The sequence below is a fragment of the Typopeltis vanoorti genome, chromosome 24 (genome assembly GCF_054136105.1).
Source record: "Typopeltis vanoorti isolate ZY-2024b chromosome 24, IOZ_Tvanoo_1.0, whole genome shotgun sequence".
Lineage (NCBI taxonomy): Eukaryota > Metazoa > Arthropoda > Arachnida > Uropygi > Thelyphonidae > Typopeltis > Typopeltis vanoorti.
Window position 1 is genome coordinate 18066488 of NC_143572.1, and position 16569 is coordinate 18083056.

Here is a 16569-nt window from a genome sequence, read left to right on the forward strand (position 1 = left end):
TGCGCCTGCAATTGATGCAAGTCTAACTGATCCCACAGGTAGTGCAGGACCAGGGCAACTCGTGGCAAAGGTGGAACAAGCTCCGATCACTAATCTTAATATTTACCCTTAATGCCAAAACACATCTCCAAGAAGGGGATGTATGATGTTTTGTATTAAAGGCAAGGGGCCACTACCCAGACCAGTTTCGACCTTTATTGAGGTCTCGTCAGTGGGAGCTAGGCTAGAATTAGAAATACCAAGATTTAGTAATACAGAGCTTGTAAGTATTTCGCCAAAACAAGTTACCATAAGGTGTTTTAACCTTATTAAATAAAAATCTCTGGAGGAGATATAAATGTAGAAAGTATTTTTACCTTGGGTATAAATATGTTAAAGATACCAAGTAATTTTAAACCTGGTTTTACTCCATTTCCCAAGTAAGCAAACAGACTAAAAGTCAAGTTTGCGCCTGCAATTGATGCAAGTCTAACTGATCCCACAGGTAGTGCAGGACCAGGGCAACTCGTGGCAAAGGTGGAACAAGCTCCGATCACTAATCTTAATATTTACCCTTAATGCCAAAACACATCTCCAAGAAGGGGATGTATGATGTTTTGTATTAAAGGCAAGGGGCCATTACCCAGACCGGTTTCGACCTTTATTGAACTTGACTTTTAGTCTGTTTGCTTACTTGGGAAATGGAGTAAAACCAGGTTTAAAATTACTTGGTATCTTTAACATATTTATACCCAAGGTAAAAATACTTTCTACATTTATATCTCCTCCAGAGATTTTTATTTAATAAGGTTAAAACACCTTATGGTAACTTGTTTTGGCGAAATACTTACAAGCTCTGTATTACTAAATCTTGGTATTTCTAATTCTAGCCTAGCTTCCACTGACGAGACCTCAATAAAGGTCGAAACCGGTCTGGGTAGTGGCCCCTTGCCTTTAATACAAAACATCATACATCCCCTTCTTGGAGATGTGTTTTGGCATTAAGGGTAAATATTAAGATTAGTGATCGGAGCTTGTTCCACCTTTGCCACGAGTTGCCCTGGTCCTGCACTACCTGTGGGATCAGTTAGACTTGCATCAATTGCAGGCGCAAACTTGACTTTTAGTCTGTTTGCTTACTTGGGAAATGGAGTAAAACCAGGTTTAAAATTACTTGGTATCTTTAACATATTTATACCCAAGGTAAAAATACTTTCTACATATATACATACATATATATATATATATATATATATATATGATGTATTTTTAATTTTTACATAGTCCTGACATTCTACTTCAGAAACCAGACATGGAAGTTGTCTCGCACCAGCCATTGAAATTCATCTACCACCTAAAGACAATCACAAACATCCCTGCCCGCAGCCTGTTGGTTGAAGTGTGAATATGCTAACCACTCAGCCACCCAGGCTGGTAACTTGCATAGTTCAGTTGTTCCTGATTGTTTGTTAAGGATATACAGAGATAACAGCGATCAAACCCATTGATTTTGGTACTAACAATAATATTCATAATTTAGTTTTTTCTGGGAATATTGATGTACGGCATTTGCAGCATTATAGAATTCTACACAGTCCATGAAGGCAGTCAAGATAGAAGTGTTGCTGGCAGGCATAAAATGAAGAGGAACCTTGGCCAGTAACAGGAAGTTGCTCACTTGAAGTATCCATTAACAAAATCAAATTTCAACAATGGTCTTTTCAAATAATTTATGGATTTCTATTTTTCTGATACTGCTTACTATTTAATCTAACTCCTTTAAAATAATAATCATCGTCCTGCATTGCATTTCTTTTGCAAAAGAGCTATATATATGCTAATTTTTGCTTTGCAAATAGAAATATTGATGTTTCAGTTTAACATACATGCAACTGCTTTATGTCATTAGGTAAGTCAATGTAAGGTCCAAAACCTTTTGGGAACATATTCACAAATATATAACGTTGGCATGTCGTTGGGATTATATGATACATACTCTAAGAAAATGTTCTTAATATTAAACTGTTTATTAGAACAATCTAACCCTATGTATGCTCACATACAATGTATCAGAAAGGTCTCTGAAGAAAGAGCATTAGCTTTAACTGAAAATCATTACTCCTTATCCACTTGAGGTAGGTTTGGGCTACCTTGAAGAAATGAAAATCATCCAGAAATAAATCTGGTAATTCAGTTTCATCCTGATCCACAAGATTATTGATATAACAACACATCTTCAGAAGTTGCGGCAGTGTGCCACCTTTTCATAGCATGTTGCATATATCTAACCCCTCTCTCTCTCTCACTTTTGATTTTGATAGTATGCACTGCAATCTCTTGTGTTATATATTAATATGGCCATGTAGTGAAAGAGGACGTGTGTTGATAAAACAAGAACTGGGCATAATAGTTATTGAGATTGAAGCATTACAAAAAAAAAAAAAATTACAGACTAGATTTGCAGATTTCCACAATGAACAGGTGGCTTCTTCAGAGTGGTAAATGAAGGAAACATAAATATAAAAATTTAAAAAACTCAAATTGTTTGAGGATTAACAGTATTAATGGATTGTTTGAAAAATGAGGAGGCAGCTCAAACCATATATACTATATGCACTAATAAAGTTATGAACATCCATATTTCTCTTCCAACACAGCAGTTCTGGAATAGGTGAGATACCTCTTCCTTCTCAGTTTTCTGTAGCAGACTGTCATAAGTTTATGCTGTAAACATGAAAAGTGCTGTTTGATATTCTAGAATAAGGTTCCCAGATTGTGACCCATGATCACAATCTGATCTAAATCCAGTCATGGTAACTGAAGTGTTGCAGGTTTATAGCCTTTCATGCAGATTGTCATAAAATATGAGTCACTTGGTTGTAGTTTCACTGAAGAATATATTCCATAATTTTTGTCTTAGAAGCTACAGTCACAGAAATTTATATTTGAATGCTGAGTATCATCCAAGATATATAACTGCCTCCATCAATACTGTGACTCATGTGAATATCAACATAAGTCACCATATTGAAAAAGACAGTGACTTACTTAACATTTGAGTATTCACGTTTGAAAACTGAAGTTTGTTGAGCAAGAAGCAGCTCTAACGCATAATACACTTTCATGTTAGTTTGTTATTGCATGTTAAATAACATCAATTATTAATCTACTTGGTAACTGAAGTCATTGAAGTTTCATAAGAATACTTTTAAATTTAAATAAACATGTCTTTGTACATGCACATTATGCTATATGAAGTATTATAAGTATACTGTCTATTTTTGTGTCAACAGAATGCAGGCTGCTCTCCGAAAGTTTGCAGTTGATGAAACATCTGTGTCTGCTTATATTTATCATAAGTTACTTGGCCATGAAGTGGAAGATGTAGTAATGAGATGTCAACTTCCCAAGCATTTCTCAGCTCCTAATCTTCCTGAATTAAACAGATCTCAAGTGTATGCAGTGAAGCATGCTCTTCAGAGACCACTATCTTTGATTCAAGTAAGTGATGATTAATTGAACAAAACATGCACTTCAGAAATTAATGTCATGTATGTATGTATGTGTGTTTTGTTTGTTAAATATGGTATTTTGTAGAAACAAAAATTGTATAGTGGATCACTTTGCATTTGGAAATTGTAGACCCAGTTACTACATAAACAGGTTCCAAACGATAAACACTTTAATACAATGCTACATTGATATTTTGTCATCCATATTTTAGAGAAATTTTAAGAGTAAAACAATTTTGTGAAAAATGTTTTCATATATAAGTAAATTTTCCTTTGTATTTGTATATTCTTTTCTCCAATGGCCCTTGAAGCATTTTACATTTTCAAATTTTCAGCAAAGTATAGAGTTCTGTGCTGTGAACTACTTGAATAAAACTATATAGGCCTGTCAAGCCTTTTTTATATATGTATATATATACTTTTCTTCATAATTCTACTCTCTTGAGGCTTTTTTTATTCCCTTCTAGACTGCCATCACTGGGATCCAATCCCTTGCTGCCACATTTGATGTGGGATGCACCCCACGAACATCTGGAATGGGGTTTTAGTGGTCTGCTGCTTTGACCCCTGCTTCCTTGGCAAGATAAGCAGTTCCGTATGGTGCAGTCAGGATCACTTGGCTAGGGGACTTGCCCACAAAGGTTAACAGTATTGTAGCAACTCTTCTCCATAGTCAAGACTTGCTGCAGTGATTGCACAATGTCCAAGGTAACTCAGGTATTCTGCCTGTAAGCACATTTATCGCTTGTCAGATAGTGGGCAGGGATCTCTGGAAATGGCAAGATAAGCAGTTTGGTATGGTGCAGTCATGATTATTTGGATAGAGGACTTGCCCACAAGGGTTAGCCGTATTGTAGTAAGTCTTCTTCTCCATGGTCAAGAATCTGCAGCACTTGCATAATGTCCAAGGTAACCTTGACATTATGTCTGCAAGTATATTATTGTTTATCAGATAGTGGGCATCCATGTGTGGTTGCAGTGTGCATTTGGAATCTCTGGAAACAATCAGAAACCCCTTTGACCATGGATACTTCTTCCTCAACTTTTTTAGGACCTCATAAGGCCCTAATCAAGTAGATACATAATCTGAATAGAAATAAAAACAGGAAATCTGACACACGTATAAACATAGTTGTTTTTTATCATCCATGCAACAGACAATAGGGAAAATATCCACCTTCTTTATTCAAGGTTTAGAAAGATTGCAGGATTTCATAAAACAGTTTTTTTTAAAAAAAAAAAAACTGCATTCTGGTTACATTCATTCTTATCAATATCCATTTATGTCATTTTATATTGTTTTTTAACTCATAAACCACTATGATCATTTATTGGTACAGTATGACCACTCTCCTTGCACCATAAATCATCAAACAAACAAATTCTCATTATTCCTAATTTCTGCATTTATATCAGCAATAATCTGAATAAGTGTTGAGGCAACAATCTCAGCTAAATGGCTAAATTGTGTTTCTGTGCATATTGTTGATTTTTAATCGGAATAGATTACTGAAGATTGTGTGTGTTCAGATTTATCATCATCATCAAATTCCTGCCATGTACCCTCAAGGGGTGTACAGGATATGATAGTACTACATGAAAAATTTACATCATTACTAACTTCCTATCTATAATTTTCCTCCAAATCAGTCTTTTACTTGTCAAGACTCCAACATTATCAGATCTTATATTTCTATTGTTTAACTTTGTACCGTATCAATCCACCTATGTCTTGATCTTCCTCTGAGTTGTTTTCCTGCTAACCTGGCAGAGAACACTTGTTTTGCTAATCTTTCTTCACCCATTCTGTTAAAGTGACCATACCACCTGAGATTAACTCTGCTAATGCATTCCTGGATGCTGAAAATGTCAAGTTCTTTTCTAATATTCTCATTTTTAATATGATATTGCCATTGATGCCATCTCTTCATGCCTCTAATCTTTCTCAGGATGCTCATATCTGTAATCTCTAGTCTTTGGTCAAGTGTTTTACTTCTGACTCAGATCCATAAGTTAAAACTGGTTTGAACACTGTCTTGTATACAGCTAATTTAGTGTTCTGACTAATTTCTCTCTTATTCCATATGAATTTATTCAATTGACTTCCCACCATACCAGCTTTGCTGATTCTGTTGTCTATTTCTATATTTAATTTACTATCTTCAGTAAAAATAGTGCCTAAGTAACTAAAATGTTTTACTTGTTCCACAGGTTCTCCATTCACAACACAGTTGATATTTTCAATGATTCTGCCTATTTTCATTGTCTTTATCTTTTTATTGCTGACCTTCATACCATATCTATTACAACAGTTATTCAATTTAGTCAGAGAATCTTGCAGACTAGTAGCAGATTTATTTAGAAGTATAACATCATCCGCATAAAGCAAAGAGCTGACATTAACATCTCCAATTTTGATATCATGTTTAATACCACTTTCCTTCATAATGTGAACCATATAGATAATGAATAACAGAAGGGATAATGTACATCCTTGTCTCACACCAGATTTAACATTAAACCATCTCCCTGTACTTCCTTCAATTCTAACTGCTGACTTACATCTCAAATAAGGACTAAGTATTGCTTGATATAATGCCCCATTGACACCATATAACTGCAGCGTATTGAATAACTTCTCTCTTGGCACCTTGTCATATGCTTTTTCCAAATCGACAAAACTTAAATACAGATCTTTGTTATATTCCCATGCTTTCTCAACTATTTGTTGTAAAGTGAAGATCTGATCCTGACATCCTCTATTTGGCCTGAATCCAGCTTGTTCTTCACCAAGCTTTTCTTCTACAATTCTTCTCAACCGTTTCTCAAGTATACTTGCAAAGATCTTGCCAGAACACTCAGTAGATAAATACTTCTGTAATTCTCACATTCAGTTTTATTTCCATTTTTTAAGCTCTACTCCAATCATCGTGAATTCATCTCTCTGTCCAGGCTTTCTGAACTATACAGTGCAACCACTGTAAGACTTTTATACTGCCAATACTTCAGCATTTCTGGTCGAATATCATCTACTCCTTTCCACATTTCAAGCCTTTGATGGCTTTTTCTACTTCAAGTATGGATATGTATTCCTGATTGCATGCATGGTCAATGTTTTATACCACTGGGCCATCACTGCTTGTTTCATTTATCAATTTTTCGAAATAATTACTCCATACTTCAAGGATATCTTTTTCTCCCGTTTTCATGTCACCTTTATCATTTCTATGCTTCTTCAACAACCTCCAAAATATCTTACCACCTTCTTGATATTTATTTTCTATGTTCTTGCCAAAGTCCTCCCATGACTTTTGTTTAGCTTGTTTTACAATATGTTTCGCTTTCTTACATTTGTCTCTGTATTCACTAAAATTCAACAAGAGCACAAGCTGACTTATTTGCCAGGAACTTTTGATATGCTTTTTTCTTTTCCTTCACTGCCTCTTTAACTTCCTGTGTCCACCAGGGAGTTCTGATTTTTTTATCCGTACAGACAACCTCACCACATGCCTCTCTGGCAGAATCAATCAATGTTTTCTTCAGAGTTTGCCACTGAATCTTTAAATTTTGTTCCTGTTCTCAAACTCTTTAATTTTACTTCAATAATCTTTGTGTATTTTAGTCTACAGTTCACATCAGAGAGCTGCTCAACTTTTATTCGCTTTAAAACTTTCTTACATGTTATTCTTTTGAATATGAAATTCAATTTTATTCTGCTCAAGACTAAATAGTGATCACTTCCAATTTCAAATCCTTTGTACACTCTGGTGTCCTGCACCAGGGAGAACACATCACTATCAACAATAACATAGTCAATTAGACTTTTCTTATTCTTTACTCCATGTGAATTTGTGCACATTTTTGTGTTGGAACATGGTGTTAGTAATAACCATGTCCTCAGCAGAAATCCAACAAATATTTGCCATTATTATTAGCTTTGCTCTTTTCTCCAAATTTTCCCGAAATATTTTTGTATGTCGCACAATCATTTCCTTCTCTGCTATTTAGATCCCCAACAAGGACCAACTTTTCCTTTTTCATTGTGTCAGTTGCTTTCTCTAAAGCCTCAAAAAATTCCTCCACTTCTACCTTAGTAGACCCTTCTGTGGGACCATAGGCACAAATAAGTCTCATTGTCCAGTTTCCCATTCTCATATTTGGCCACATTACTCTACTTGAGACTGCCTGCCATTCAAGAAGATTAGCCTCGTATTTTGTGTTGAATATTTGTCTTTTTTGTTTCAGTCACCCCTATTATGTCGATCTGGTACTTATCTATTATTATTATTTTAATTTATTTTTATTTGTTTATTTATTTTTTTGGTAAATGAATATATAATTTGTTGTATGTGTATATATAAATAAATATATTCTACAGAGTATAAATTCTGTGTAGGGACCACCTGGTACTGGTAAAACTGTAACATCTGCCACCATTGTGTATCATTTAGTTCGCCAAAGCAATGGACCAGTACTAGTTTGTGCACCCAGTAATATTGCAGTTGATCAGTTGACTGAAAAGATTCATCGTACTGGTTTAAAGGTGCGTAGAACTCTTTGCATAAATAGGAATTGTAAACTTGTGAATTTTTCTTTAATAAATTTAATTTTTTGACAAAATCATTATAATGGAGATTTCCATTTATTGTAAAAAGCTAGCAAATGCCACAATATTTACTTATAATATTAAGATAATGGTACTTAACATCTGTTATATAAAAATCATAATTAATGAAAATAGGATATATTTACTGAGCTTAACAGAATGTTTGAAATGACTAGCACCCTTGGGTAACTCCACTGCATGTGTCACTTGCACACTGAAAACTTTACTTTAGACTTCCTGTAAAGCAGTAGTGTGACTACTATCAATTTTCATGTTTTTAACAAAAAAAAAAAAAAAAAAGTGCTCGGTAATTTTTATATCTATCTTAACTTTCATTAAAATCACTTCATCCATTCTTGGTTTATTTTCATAAATGAAATAAGCAGTGATTTGAGAGTATTGACATTTTACTGACTGGTGATCATTAACAACAGAACCACTGTGAAACACCCCTTTCTACATGGCAGTCATCAAGTCCATAAACACTATATGGTGTTTCTTTCAATCTCCAGTCACAAAATTTCATATTACATTACCACTAAAGGTAAATTAATTTTTCGATAGGAAACACGAATAACTAGTAGTCATAAACATTAACAACTATCTGTTATACACAGGTAATTCTCACTTTACAAATTTTTTGGATCAGAATTTTTATTTCACATTGTGCATGGTGAAGCGATTAGGGCATGTATTTGGGAATTACGCAATATATAATGATCAGTTAGAATGAGCCTCAAGTCACTCATGAGCCTTGGCAATGTGAGTGTGTTATTTGTAGATTTCTTCAATTGCACCTATTTTTCATTTTTTTAACTATAACCCTTTCACTTTTCCAACAATCAAAAAGAAGCAACAGTGCAAAACAAAAAAAATGAGCAAAAGAAACAAATAAAAGTAATTACGTTAGAGAAAAAAAATATGAAATTATTACCAGTCATAAAGCGAGTAGCACTGTTAAAGCTCTTTCTGAGAAATTTTCTTTCTGCTTCTACAGTTTGCACCATTTTAAAGGATAAAGAAAAATATTTGAAGAAGTAAAAAATGCAGTCTATATGGTTGTGTAATAAAAAAACAGGCAGTATAATTTCTCATATAGAATAACTTAACTGCTTGGATAAGCAACCAAACTCAACGATTAAACATGCCTATTACCTATGCAATGATTTGTACTAAAGCATTAAACCCATTTTTAAAATATTAAAGGACCAGAAAGGGGATGACTGCAAAGAGACTTTGATGCAAGTAGTGGGTGGTTTGACGGCTATAAAAAGCAAACTGATTGGCATAACAATAAAGTACAAGGTGAAGCTGGGCAACAACAGTGAAAAATCTTTTTCCATAAAAATTAGAAGAAATAATTAAAGGAAATTACTCACCATTGCAGATTTTTAACGTCGATGAGATGGGGCCTTTTTTTAGAAATGGATGCCTGCAAGAACTTGCATCACAAAAGAAGAATCCTCAATGCCAGGTTTAAATACATCAAAAGATCACATTACTCTACTATTAGGAGGAAATGCTGCTGGCAATTGCAAATTAAAACCCTTATTTGTGCATCAATCAGAAAATCCAAGAAGCTTAAAAGGAATTAATAAAGATACTCTCCCAGTAATATGGAAGGCAAATAAGAAGGTTTGGCTCACAGATTCCCTTCGAAGATTGGCTTATACATCACTTTATTATGAGAAAAAACAAATTCCATTTAAAGTGCTTCTGATAATTGACAATGCACCTAGCCATGCCTCATCAGTAGCATACATTTGCCCTAATGTAAAAATAGTCTTTTTACCTCCAAATGCAACTTCACTTTTACAACCAAATGCAATCAGTGAGTGATTGCGACGTTTAAAGCACATTATCTCAAAGAGACTTTTCAAATGTTAACAGAAGTAAGTGATAAAGATTGAAACTTTTATATTAAAGAGTTTTGGAAAGATTCAATATTTTAGACGCAATTCGGGTCATGCAAAACGCCTGGCATAAACTTTATCCTCAGTTTAATGATATTTCAAAGGCTTTGAAGATCCAACAAAGATTGTGAATTCTGAAACTCAAGCAATCTTAAGTATGGCTAACCAGTTGCAAATGGAAGTTACAGAAGGTGATGTTAATGAACTGCTTCAATCTAACACTATGGAACTCTCACCCAACGATCTCCTTGAATTATAGGAACAAGAAAGAAACGAAATAGAAGAAGATAATGAATATGAAGCTCCAACTTGATTTTTGATTTTAAAATGCCTAGAAGAAGGCATTTAAACTTCTTGAAAAAGCTCAAGCAAGCTTTGAATCACGAAATTAAGACTTTGAACGATTTAGTAAAATTTCCTGCAAAATGAATAATGCTTCTGCTTGCTAATCAAGCTACTTTAAATGAAAAGAAGAAAAAATCAACAGAGCAGGTGACAATCGGGGCCTTCTTTGGAAAAAAAGATGCACTGAAGCTTCCTAGTATATCTTCTACTATCTCAACAGCTGCCAATTCATCTGGTGATATAGAAATGAGCCAATTCTTTTTTTTTTTTTTTTTTTTCAAAGAATCTTTTTTAATTTAAAATTTTTCTTATGTTATTTTTGAAATATGCAAATCTTTGGCCAGTAAAGACTTTTCTTATCATTTTATATTTTATATGTTCTTCTTATGAATGTAACTCTCCTTTATAGCATTATTTCTAAGGCAAATAAACTCTGCTTTATGAATAGTCACCAGGAACCAATTAATTCGTAAAGGCAGGAACTACCTGTGTGTGTGTGAGTGAGTGAGGCATGTTCAACAAAAGCACGCCAATTGGCACAGATAGCATGTTGCAGCTACTAAACGTACCTGGTGGATGTTTTGACAACAACTTGCCATTTGCCTCGTTCTACTATGAGCTACATCCACTGAAGTAAGCACGTGCACAAGCTGTTCATCGGATTAGTGACAATGAAAGAGCTTGAAGAACGTGTGTGTGAAATTTTGCTACAAACTTGGTAAAAATTTTAGACATTTCAATTGCTTAACCAAGCATAGGGAGGACTGTATGAGCCAAACGCAGTGCTATGAGTGGTTTAAGCATCAATGAACGAGTTGGTCAAAGATCAAGGTGATGTTAGTTGTGTTTTTTTTTTTTTTGATTGGAAAGGAATTGTCCGTTAAGAATTTGTACCATGTGGTCAGGTGGTAAACAGAGTTGTACCAGGAAGTTTTAGTGTATTTGGGATGCTGTGTGCATGAAGAGGCCTGAATTGTGGGAAAAACAGACTTGGATGTTGCACCACGACAATGCATCGCTCCTCATCTGCAAAACATCAGACATCCATTGTGTCCCATCCACCCTTTCTCTGGACTTAACCCCAGCAAACTTTTCCTGTTTCCCAAACTTAAAACCACTTTGAAATGATGGCATTTCCAAGCAATAGAGGAGATTCAGGAAAATGCAATAAGAGAACTGAACACCATCCAGAAAGCATTCCAACAATGGAAGAAACATTGGGAACGGTGTATTGCCAGTAGAGGGGACTATTTTGAAGGAGACAGTGCTTAAAATGTTGTAAAATGAGCAATAAAGTCTTTATAGCAACTGTTCAGTCCTTTTTTTTTTTTTTAACATACTGTGTGTGCATGCGCACTTGCTTCTTTCTAACTTTCCTCAATATATATTCTTTTATCACATGTCCATGAAGCTGTGCTGCTCATATCATAATACCACCTACTTTGTATTTTCAATCATTGGCACACGTAACATCACAACAGTAATCAGTAGCTCAGCCATGCCGGATGCCACATTTATGAGTGGCACAATCAAGGCAAAGCTCCCCTTTTTAACTGATGCTGACTCATAAAATATCTATGAGTATATAATTCTAATAATGCAAGAAGGTATGCACATTTAGCTGATTCTTCTTTTAGCTACTAAATTGTTTTTCAAATGCAACTTTAATGTGAAGTGCAGTTAGGCTTAATAGATTCACTAGTCTTTTACTGCTTAGCAAAATATAAGCATTATTGTTCTTATTTACTGTGGAATATTATTTAGACAAACAGGCCAAAATCTCATAATACATAAGGATATTCACACATACCTTTTATTCCAATTTTAATAAAGAAACTAACAAATAATATTTGTCCATAAATAAATTATGTAAAAATATTTAAATGAATTTAAACAGCTTTATAATATACTCAAATCATGACAACTTTTCTATGTAAGGGGAACAGCTTTTATCCCACTCAATGACATGGTTAGTTATAGAAAAATGAGATGACAGGCCTGATATTGTCTTGTCTGTTGTTTTTGACGTACCCAATGTGCTTCTTCTGTCTAATTTCGAGGCTTCTTGGTGTCTGCCCGATGTAACTTGAACCACGTGAGCATGGAATATTGTGAACTCCAGCATATTTATAGAAAGGATGGTTATCTTTTGGAGATCTTTGTAGTTTAAGAATTGTTTCTATAGGTTTGAATGTCACTCTTATTTTGTGTGGCTTGAGGAGACTAACTAGCTTGTTGGAGATGGTACTTGCATACGGAATTGCGATAGTTTTGATATATTGAGTATCCTCTCGCTCTCTTTGTGGTGGTTCAGAGAAAAGGATTTTGTTGATGAGTCTTCATGGGTAGCCACTCAAGTAAAGATTATTAGATATCAATGTTAACTCGTCTTGAAGGTCCTTATTATCTGTTGTGATGCAGACAGCTCTTTTCTTTAACATGTGTTCTACACTGAGTTTGTGAGAAATATGGTGAGAGGAGCTGAAATGTAGATAGCGACCTGTATTCGTAGGTTTCCTATAGGTTTATATGGTCATTAATTTGCTTCTTAATTAAGATATCTAAGAACAGCAGTTGTTTGCCTCTTTCAAGTTACAGAGTAAATTTAATAGAATGATGAAAGGAGTTGATCTTATTGAGGAAGTCCAGTAGGTCATCCTTTTTGTGGTTCCATACAATGAAGATGTCATCCACATATCTCCACCAAATTGTTGGTTTAGGAATTATTTGAGATAGGATTTTATTTTCGAGGTGTTCCATGAATAGGTCAGTACAAGAAGGTGAAAGTGGACTGCCCATTGCCAAGCCAGTTAATTGTTGGTAAATCGTATTCTTCCAAGAAAAATAGTTTGAATTTAGGCAGTGATCGTACCCGTGAGGTTATATCTTGTGGGAACAAGGTACCAAGGATGCTGATTAAAAATCTAAAATCTGCACCTTTTAACTCCAAGACTATCGTGTTCCAAAAGTACACAAAGATGGTATTCCTTTACCTGCTGTTGTGGATGGAATCAACTCGCGTACCTACTTATTGTTCAAACTCCTACAACAACAACATATCCATAACTCAGAGAGTTACATCAGAAACTCGCAACATTTTGTGGAAAAATTAAAAAACATTACCATATCAGAAAATGATCTTCAAGCTAGCCTAGATGTCACCTCTCTTTTTACAAACGTTCCCGTGATGGAAGTCATCAGCATTCCTAGGTATCTTGTTCCCACAAAATATAACCTCACTGTACGATCATTGCCTAAATTCAAACTATTTTTCTTGGAAGAATACGATTTACCAACAATTAACTGGCTTGGCAAACTCAGCGTAGCACACATGTTAAAGAAAAGAGCTGTCTGCATCACAACAGATAATAAGGACCTTCAAGACGAGTTAACATTGATATCTAATAATCTTTACTTGAACGGCTACCCACGAAGACTTGTCAACAAAATCCTTTTCTCTGAACCACCACAAAGTGAGCGAGAGGATACTCAATATATCAAAACTATCGCAATTCTGTATGTGAGTGGCATCTCCAACAAGCTAGCTAGTCTCCTCAAATCACACAAAATAGGAGTGACATTCAAACCTATAGAAACATTTCGTAAACTACTAAGATCTCCAAAAGATAACCATCCTTTCTATAAATATGCTGGATTTACAATATTCCATGCTCATGTGGTTCAAGTTACATTGGGCAGACATCAAGAAACCTCGAAATTAGACAGAAGGAGCACATTGGTTACGTCAAAAACAACAGGCAAGACATATCAGGCCTGTCATTGAGCGGGATAAAAGCTGTTCCCCTTACGTAGAAGAAGACCACCACTCCCGAATGTTTAAAGAAGCAGCTACAGTCGCTCGCTCTGTTGATAACCTTAATGGGAACCAAGGTTTAATACTCCCAGAGATATGGAAAACCCTAATTAGATCTCTTAACACACAGGAAATGAACTTCAATGCAACCTACAGAACGTTCTTTAGCAACAACTAGTTAATCATGTACAAGCGATATGTGTATCACTCACGTTCAATGCTATTTCAGTTTGCAACTATAATCGTTAGAATTTTGCAGTTATTCATATTTGTGTAATGTTTTTTAACCTAAGTGCTTGTACCTTGAAGATGCCAATAGCTAAAGTTTGGTGAAACTAGCAGGTTTAATAAATATTTATTAGTTAACACTTGATCCATTGTCTAACTGAATATTTCCTTTGTTTATTTCCTATGTCAAATTAAACAGCAATGGTCATAGCACTGAACCTTGCAACACACCACTAGTCACCTGTTTTTGCTTTGATTCTGTCCCTCCGTATACCACTTTCATATTTGTCCAGCAGCCATCCTCTTATCCACTTAACCAGTATTATATCCATCCCTATGTCGGTCAAATGCCTTTGCAAAATCATCTTGCAGCCATTTCCTGTATCCAACTCAAATGCTACTCTCTTATTAAAAGTTAGTAAATTACTAAGGCATGACAAACCCTTCACAAAACCATGTTGACCCTCATACAGTATCATACTTTTATCTACACATTCTCAAAATTTCTTTTCTACCAACTTTTCTAATTCTTTTACCACCGCACCTCAGATGCTGATTGGTCTATAATTTGCCACTGCAGTCTTAGAACCTCCCTTATGCAAGGGAATGATTTTGTGCTCTTTCCACTCCCTTGGAACTCTACCAGAGCTGAGACTTGAATTAATGAGCGTAGTCAAAGGCATTTCCAGTTCTCTTGCACGTTCTCGCAAAACAAACCCTAGCAGATATCCCATCTAATCCCGCAATTGTATTTACATTGAGATTCTGCAATATCATAAGAACTTCTAGTTCATCCTTCTCTGTTCCCACATTAATGTCTGTCACATAGCTTAAAGCAGTAACCTCACTAGAATAATATACCCTTGCAAAGTGGTCACTCAGTAACTCAACTATTTTATCTGCTTCCGTCTCCTCATGGCCATCATCACTCATTAAGGTTATTCTTCCTCTTATTTGCCACATAACAAAAGACCTCTTTGGGATTTCCTTTGGCCTGCTTGGCTAGATATTTCTCTTATGTGATTTTGCCTTCCTTGCCATGCTGGTTATCTTTCTCCTTATATACCCTCCACAGCATTTTCTTTTTCTGCATTTCATGCTTAATGATATTATTCATCCATCTAACTCATACCTGATTAACCCTCTTTACATTAGATATTCAATTTAATATGGCTTTCACTAGGTGCCCCTTAACTATATCTCATACACTACTACCCTGCAGTGTTTTATTCCATGGCACAGTTTAAGCTTGTCATAATCACCTGCTTTGTAGTTCCACGTATACCCCCCCCCCTTCTTGATAGAATATTCCTCATGTTTTACAATCTCCCAAGTCAAGACCACATGGTCATTTTCACCAATCAGAGGCAATATGAATAGATAGCTCTTCTGATCCCGTGACTAGGTACAATACGCTAACATCCCTAGTCTCCTCCATCACATTCTGCCTTAAGAAATTTTCTCTCAGCAGATGCATAAATTTTATTTCCTTCCTGCCATGTGATCTTTCTTCCTACATCTCCATAGTGTAAGTCTCTCCATAATAATCACTTGACCTGTACTCATTGGACTAATTTGGCGATGTATGTCTTCAGATCATCTGTGGAACTTAATTTCACACCAGATTGTTTCAAATGAACAGCAAGCCTACCACTGTCTGGTATTGAGCCAGTGTATTCAGAAGTTCCTTGGTATAATAGTGAGATGGAGGACATAATGTACCATTTTGCTGAAAAAGGCCTTGGTTCTATTCTTGTCACTATTTATGAGTTACATTTTTTCAAAACAAAAGGAATTTTTCATAGAAAGTGAGATAAGGTGTCTCAATATGGAGATGGCACTATTATAATGGATAATTTGAGAATTTCATCCCACAAATATTAGGCATCCCAACATATGTAGTGAAATCAAATAAGAACAGTTGTTCATATAAAGAACCCTCAGCAAATGGTCTAAGTGGTGAGTAATAACTGGTGTGGACTTATATCTGCTCTTTAATTCCCCTAGGTAGGACCTTAGATAGTAGCATGTTGGAAACTTTATCAAAGATGGTGGGGAGGAGATGATTGAAAATCTGGATTAGGGACAGCACTTACAAACCTGAGATTACTACTACTGAGCAACAGTAGTTGTAATCTAACCAAATCTAAAATTATGAAAACCATTAACTAA

At 35.2% G+C, this 16569-nt stretch overlaps 1 protein-coding gene across 1 annotated transcript in view; it reads left to right on the forward strand.

The window, feature by feature from the left end:
- The window catches only part of Upf1 (Upf1 RNA helicase), a 230831-nt gene that overhangs the window by 102307 nt on the left and 111955 nt on the right, over nt 1-16569 (forward strand). The window contains exons 10-11 of the mRNA XM_090414072.1: nt 3273-3480; nt 7888-8034. Of these exons, the coding sequence (XP_090270198.1) occupies nt 3273-3480; nt 7888-8034 (355 nt within the window). The remainder of the gene's footprint in view (nt 1-3272; nt 3481-7887; nt 8035-16569) is intronic.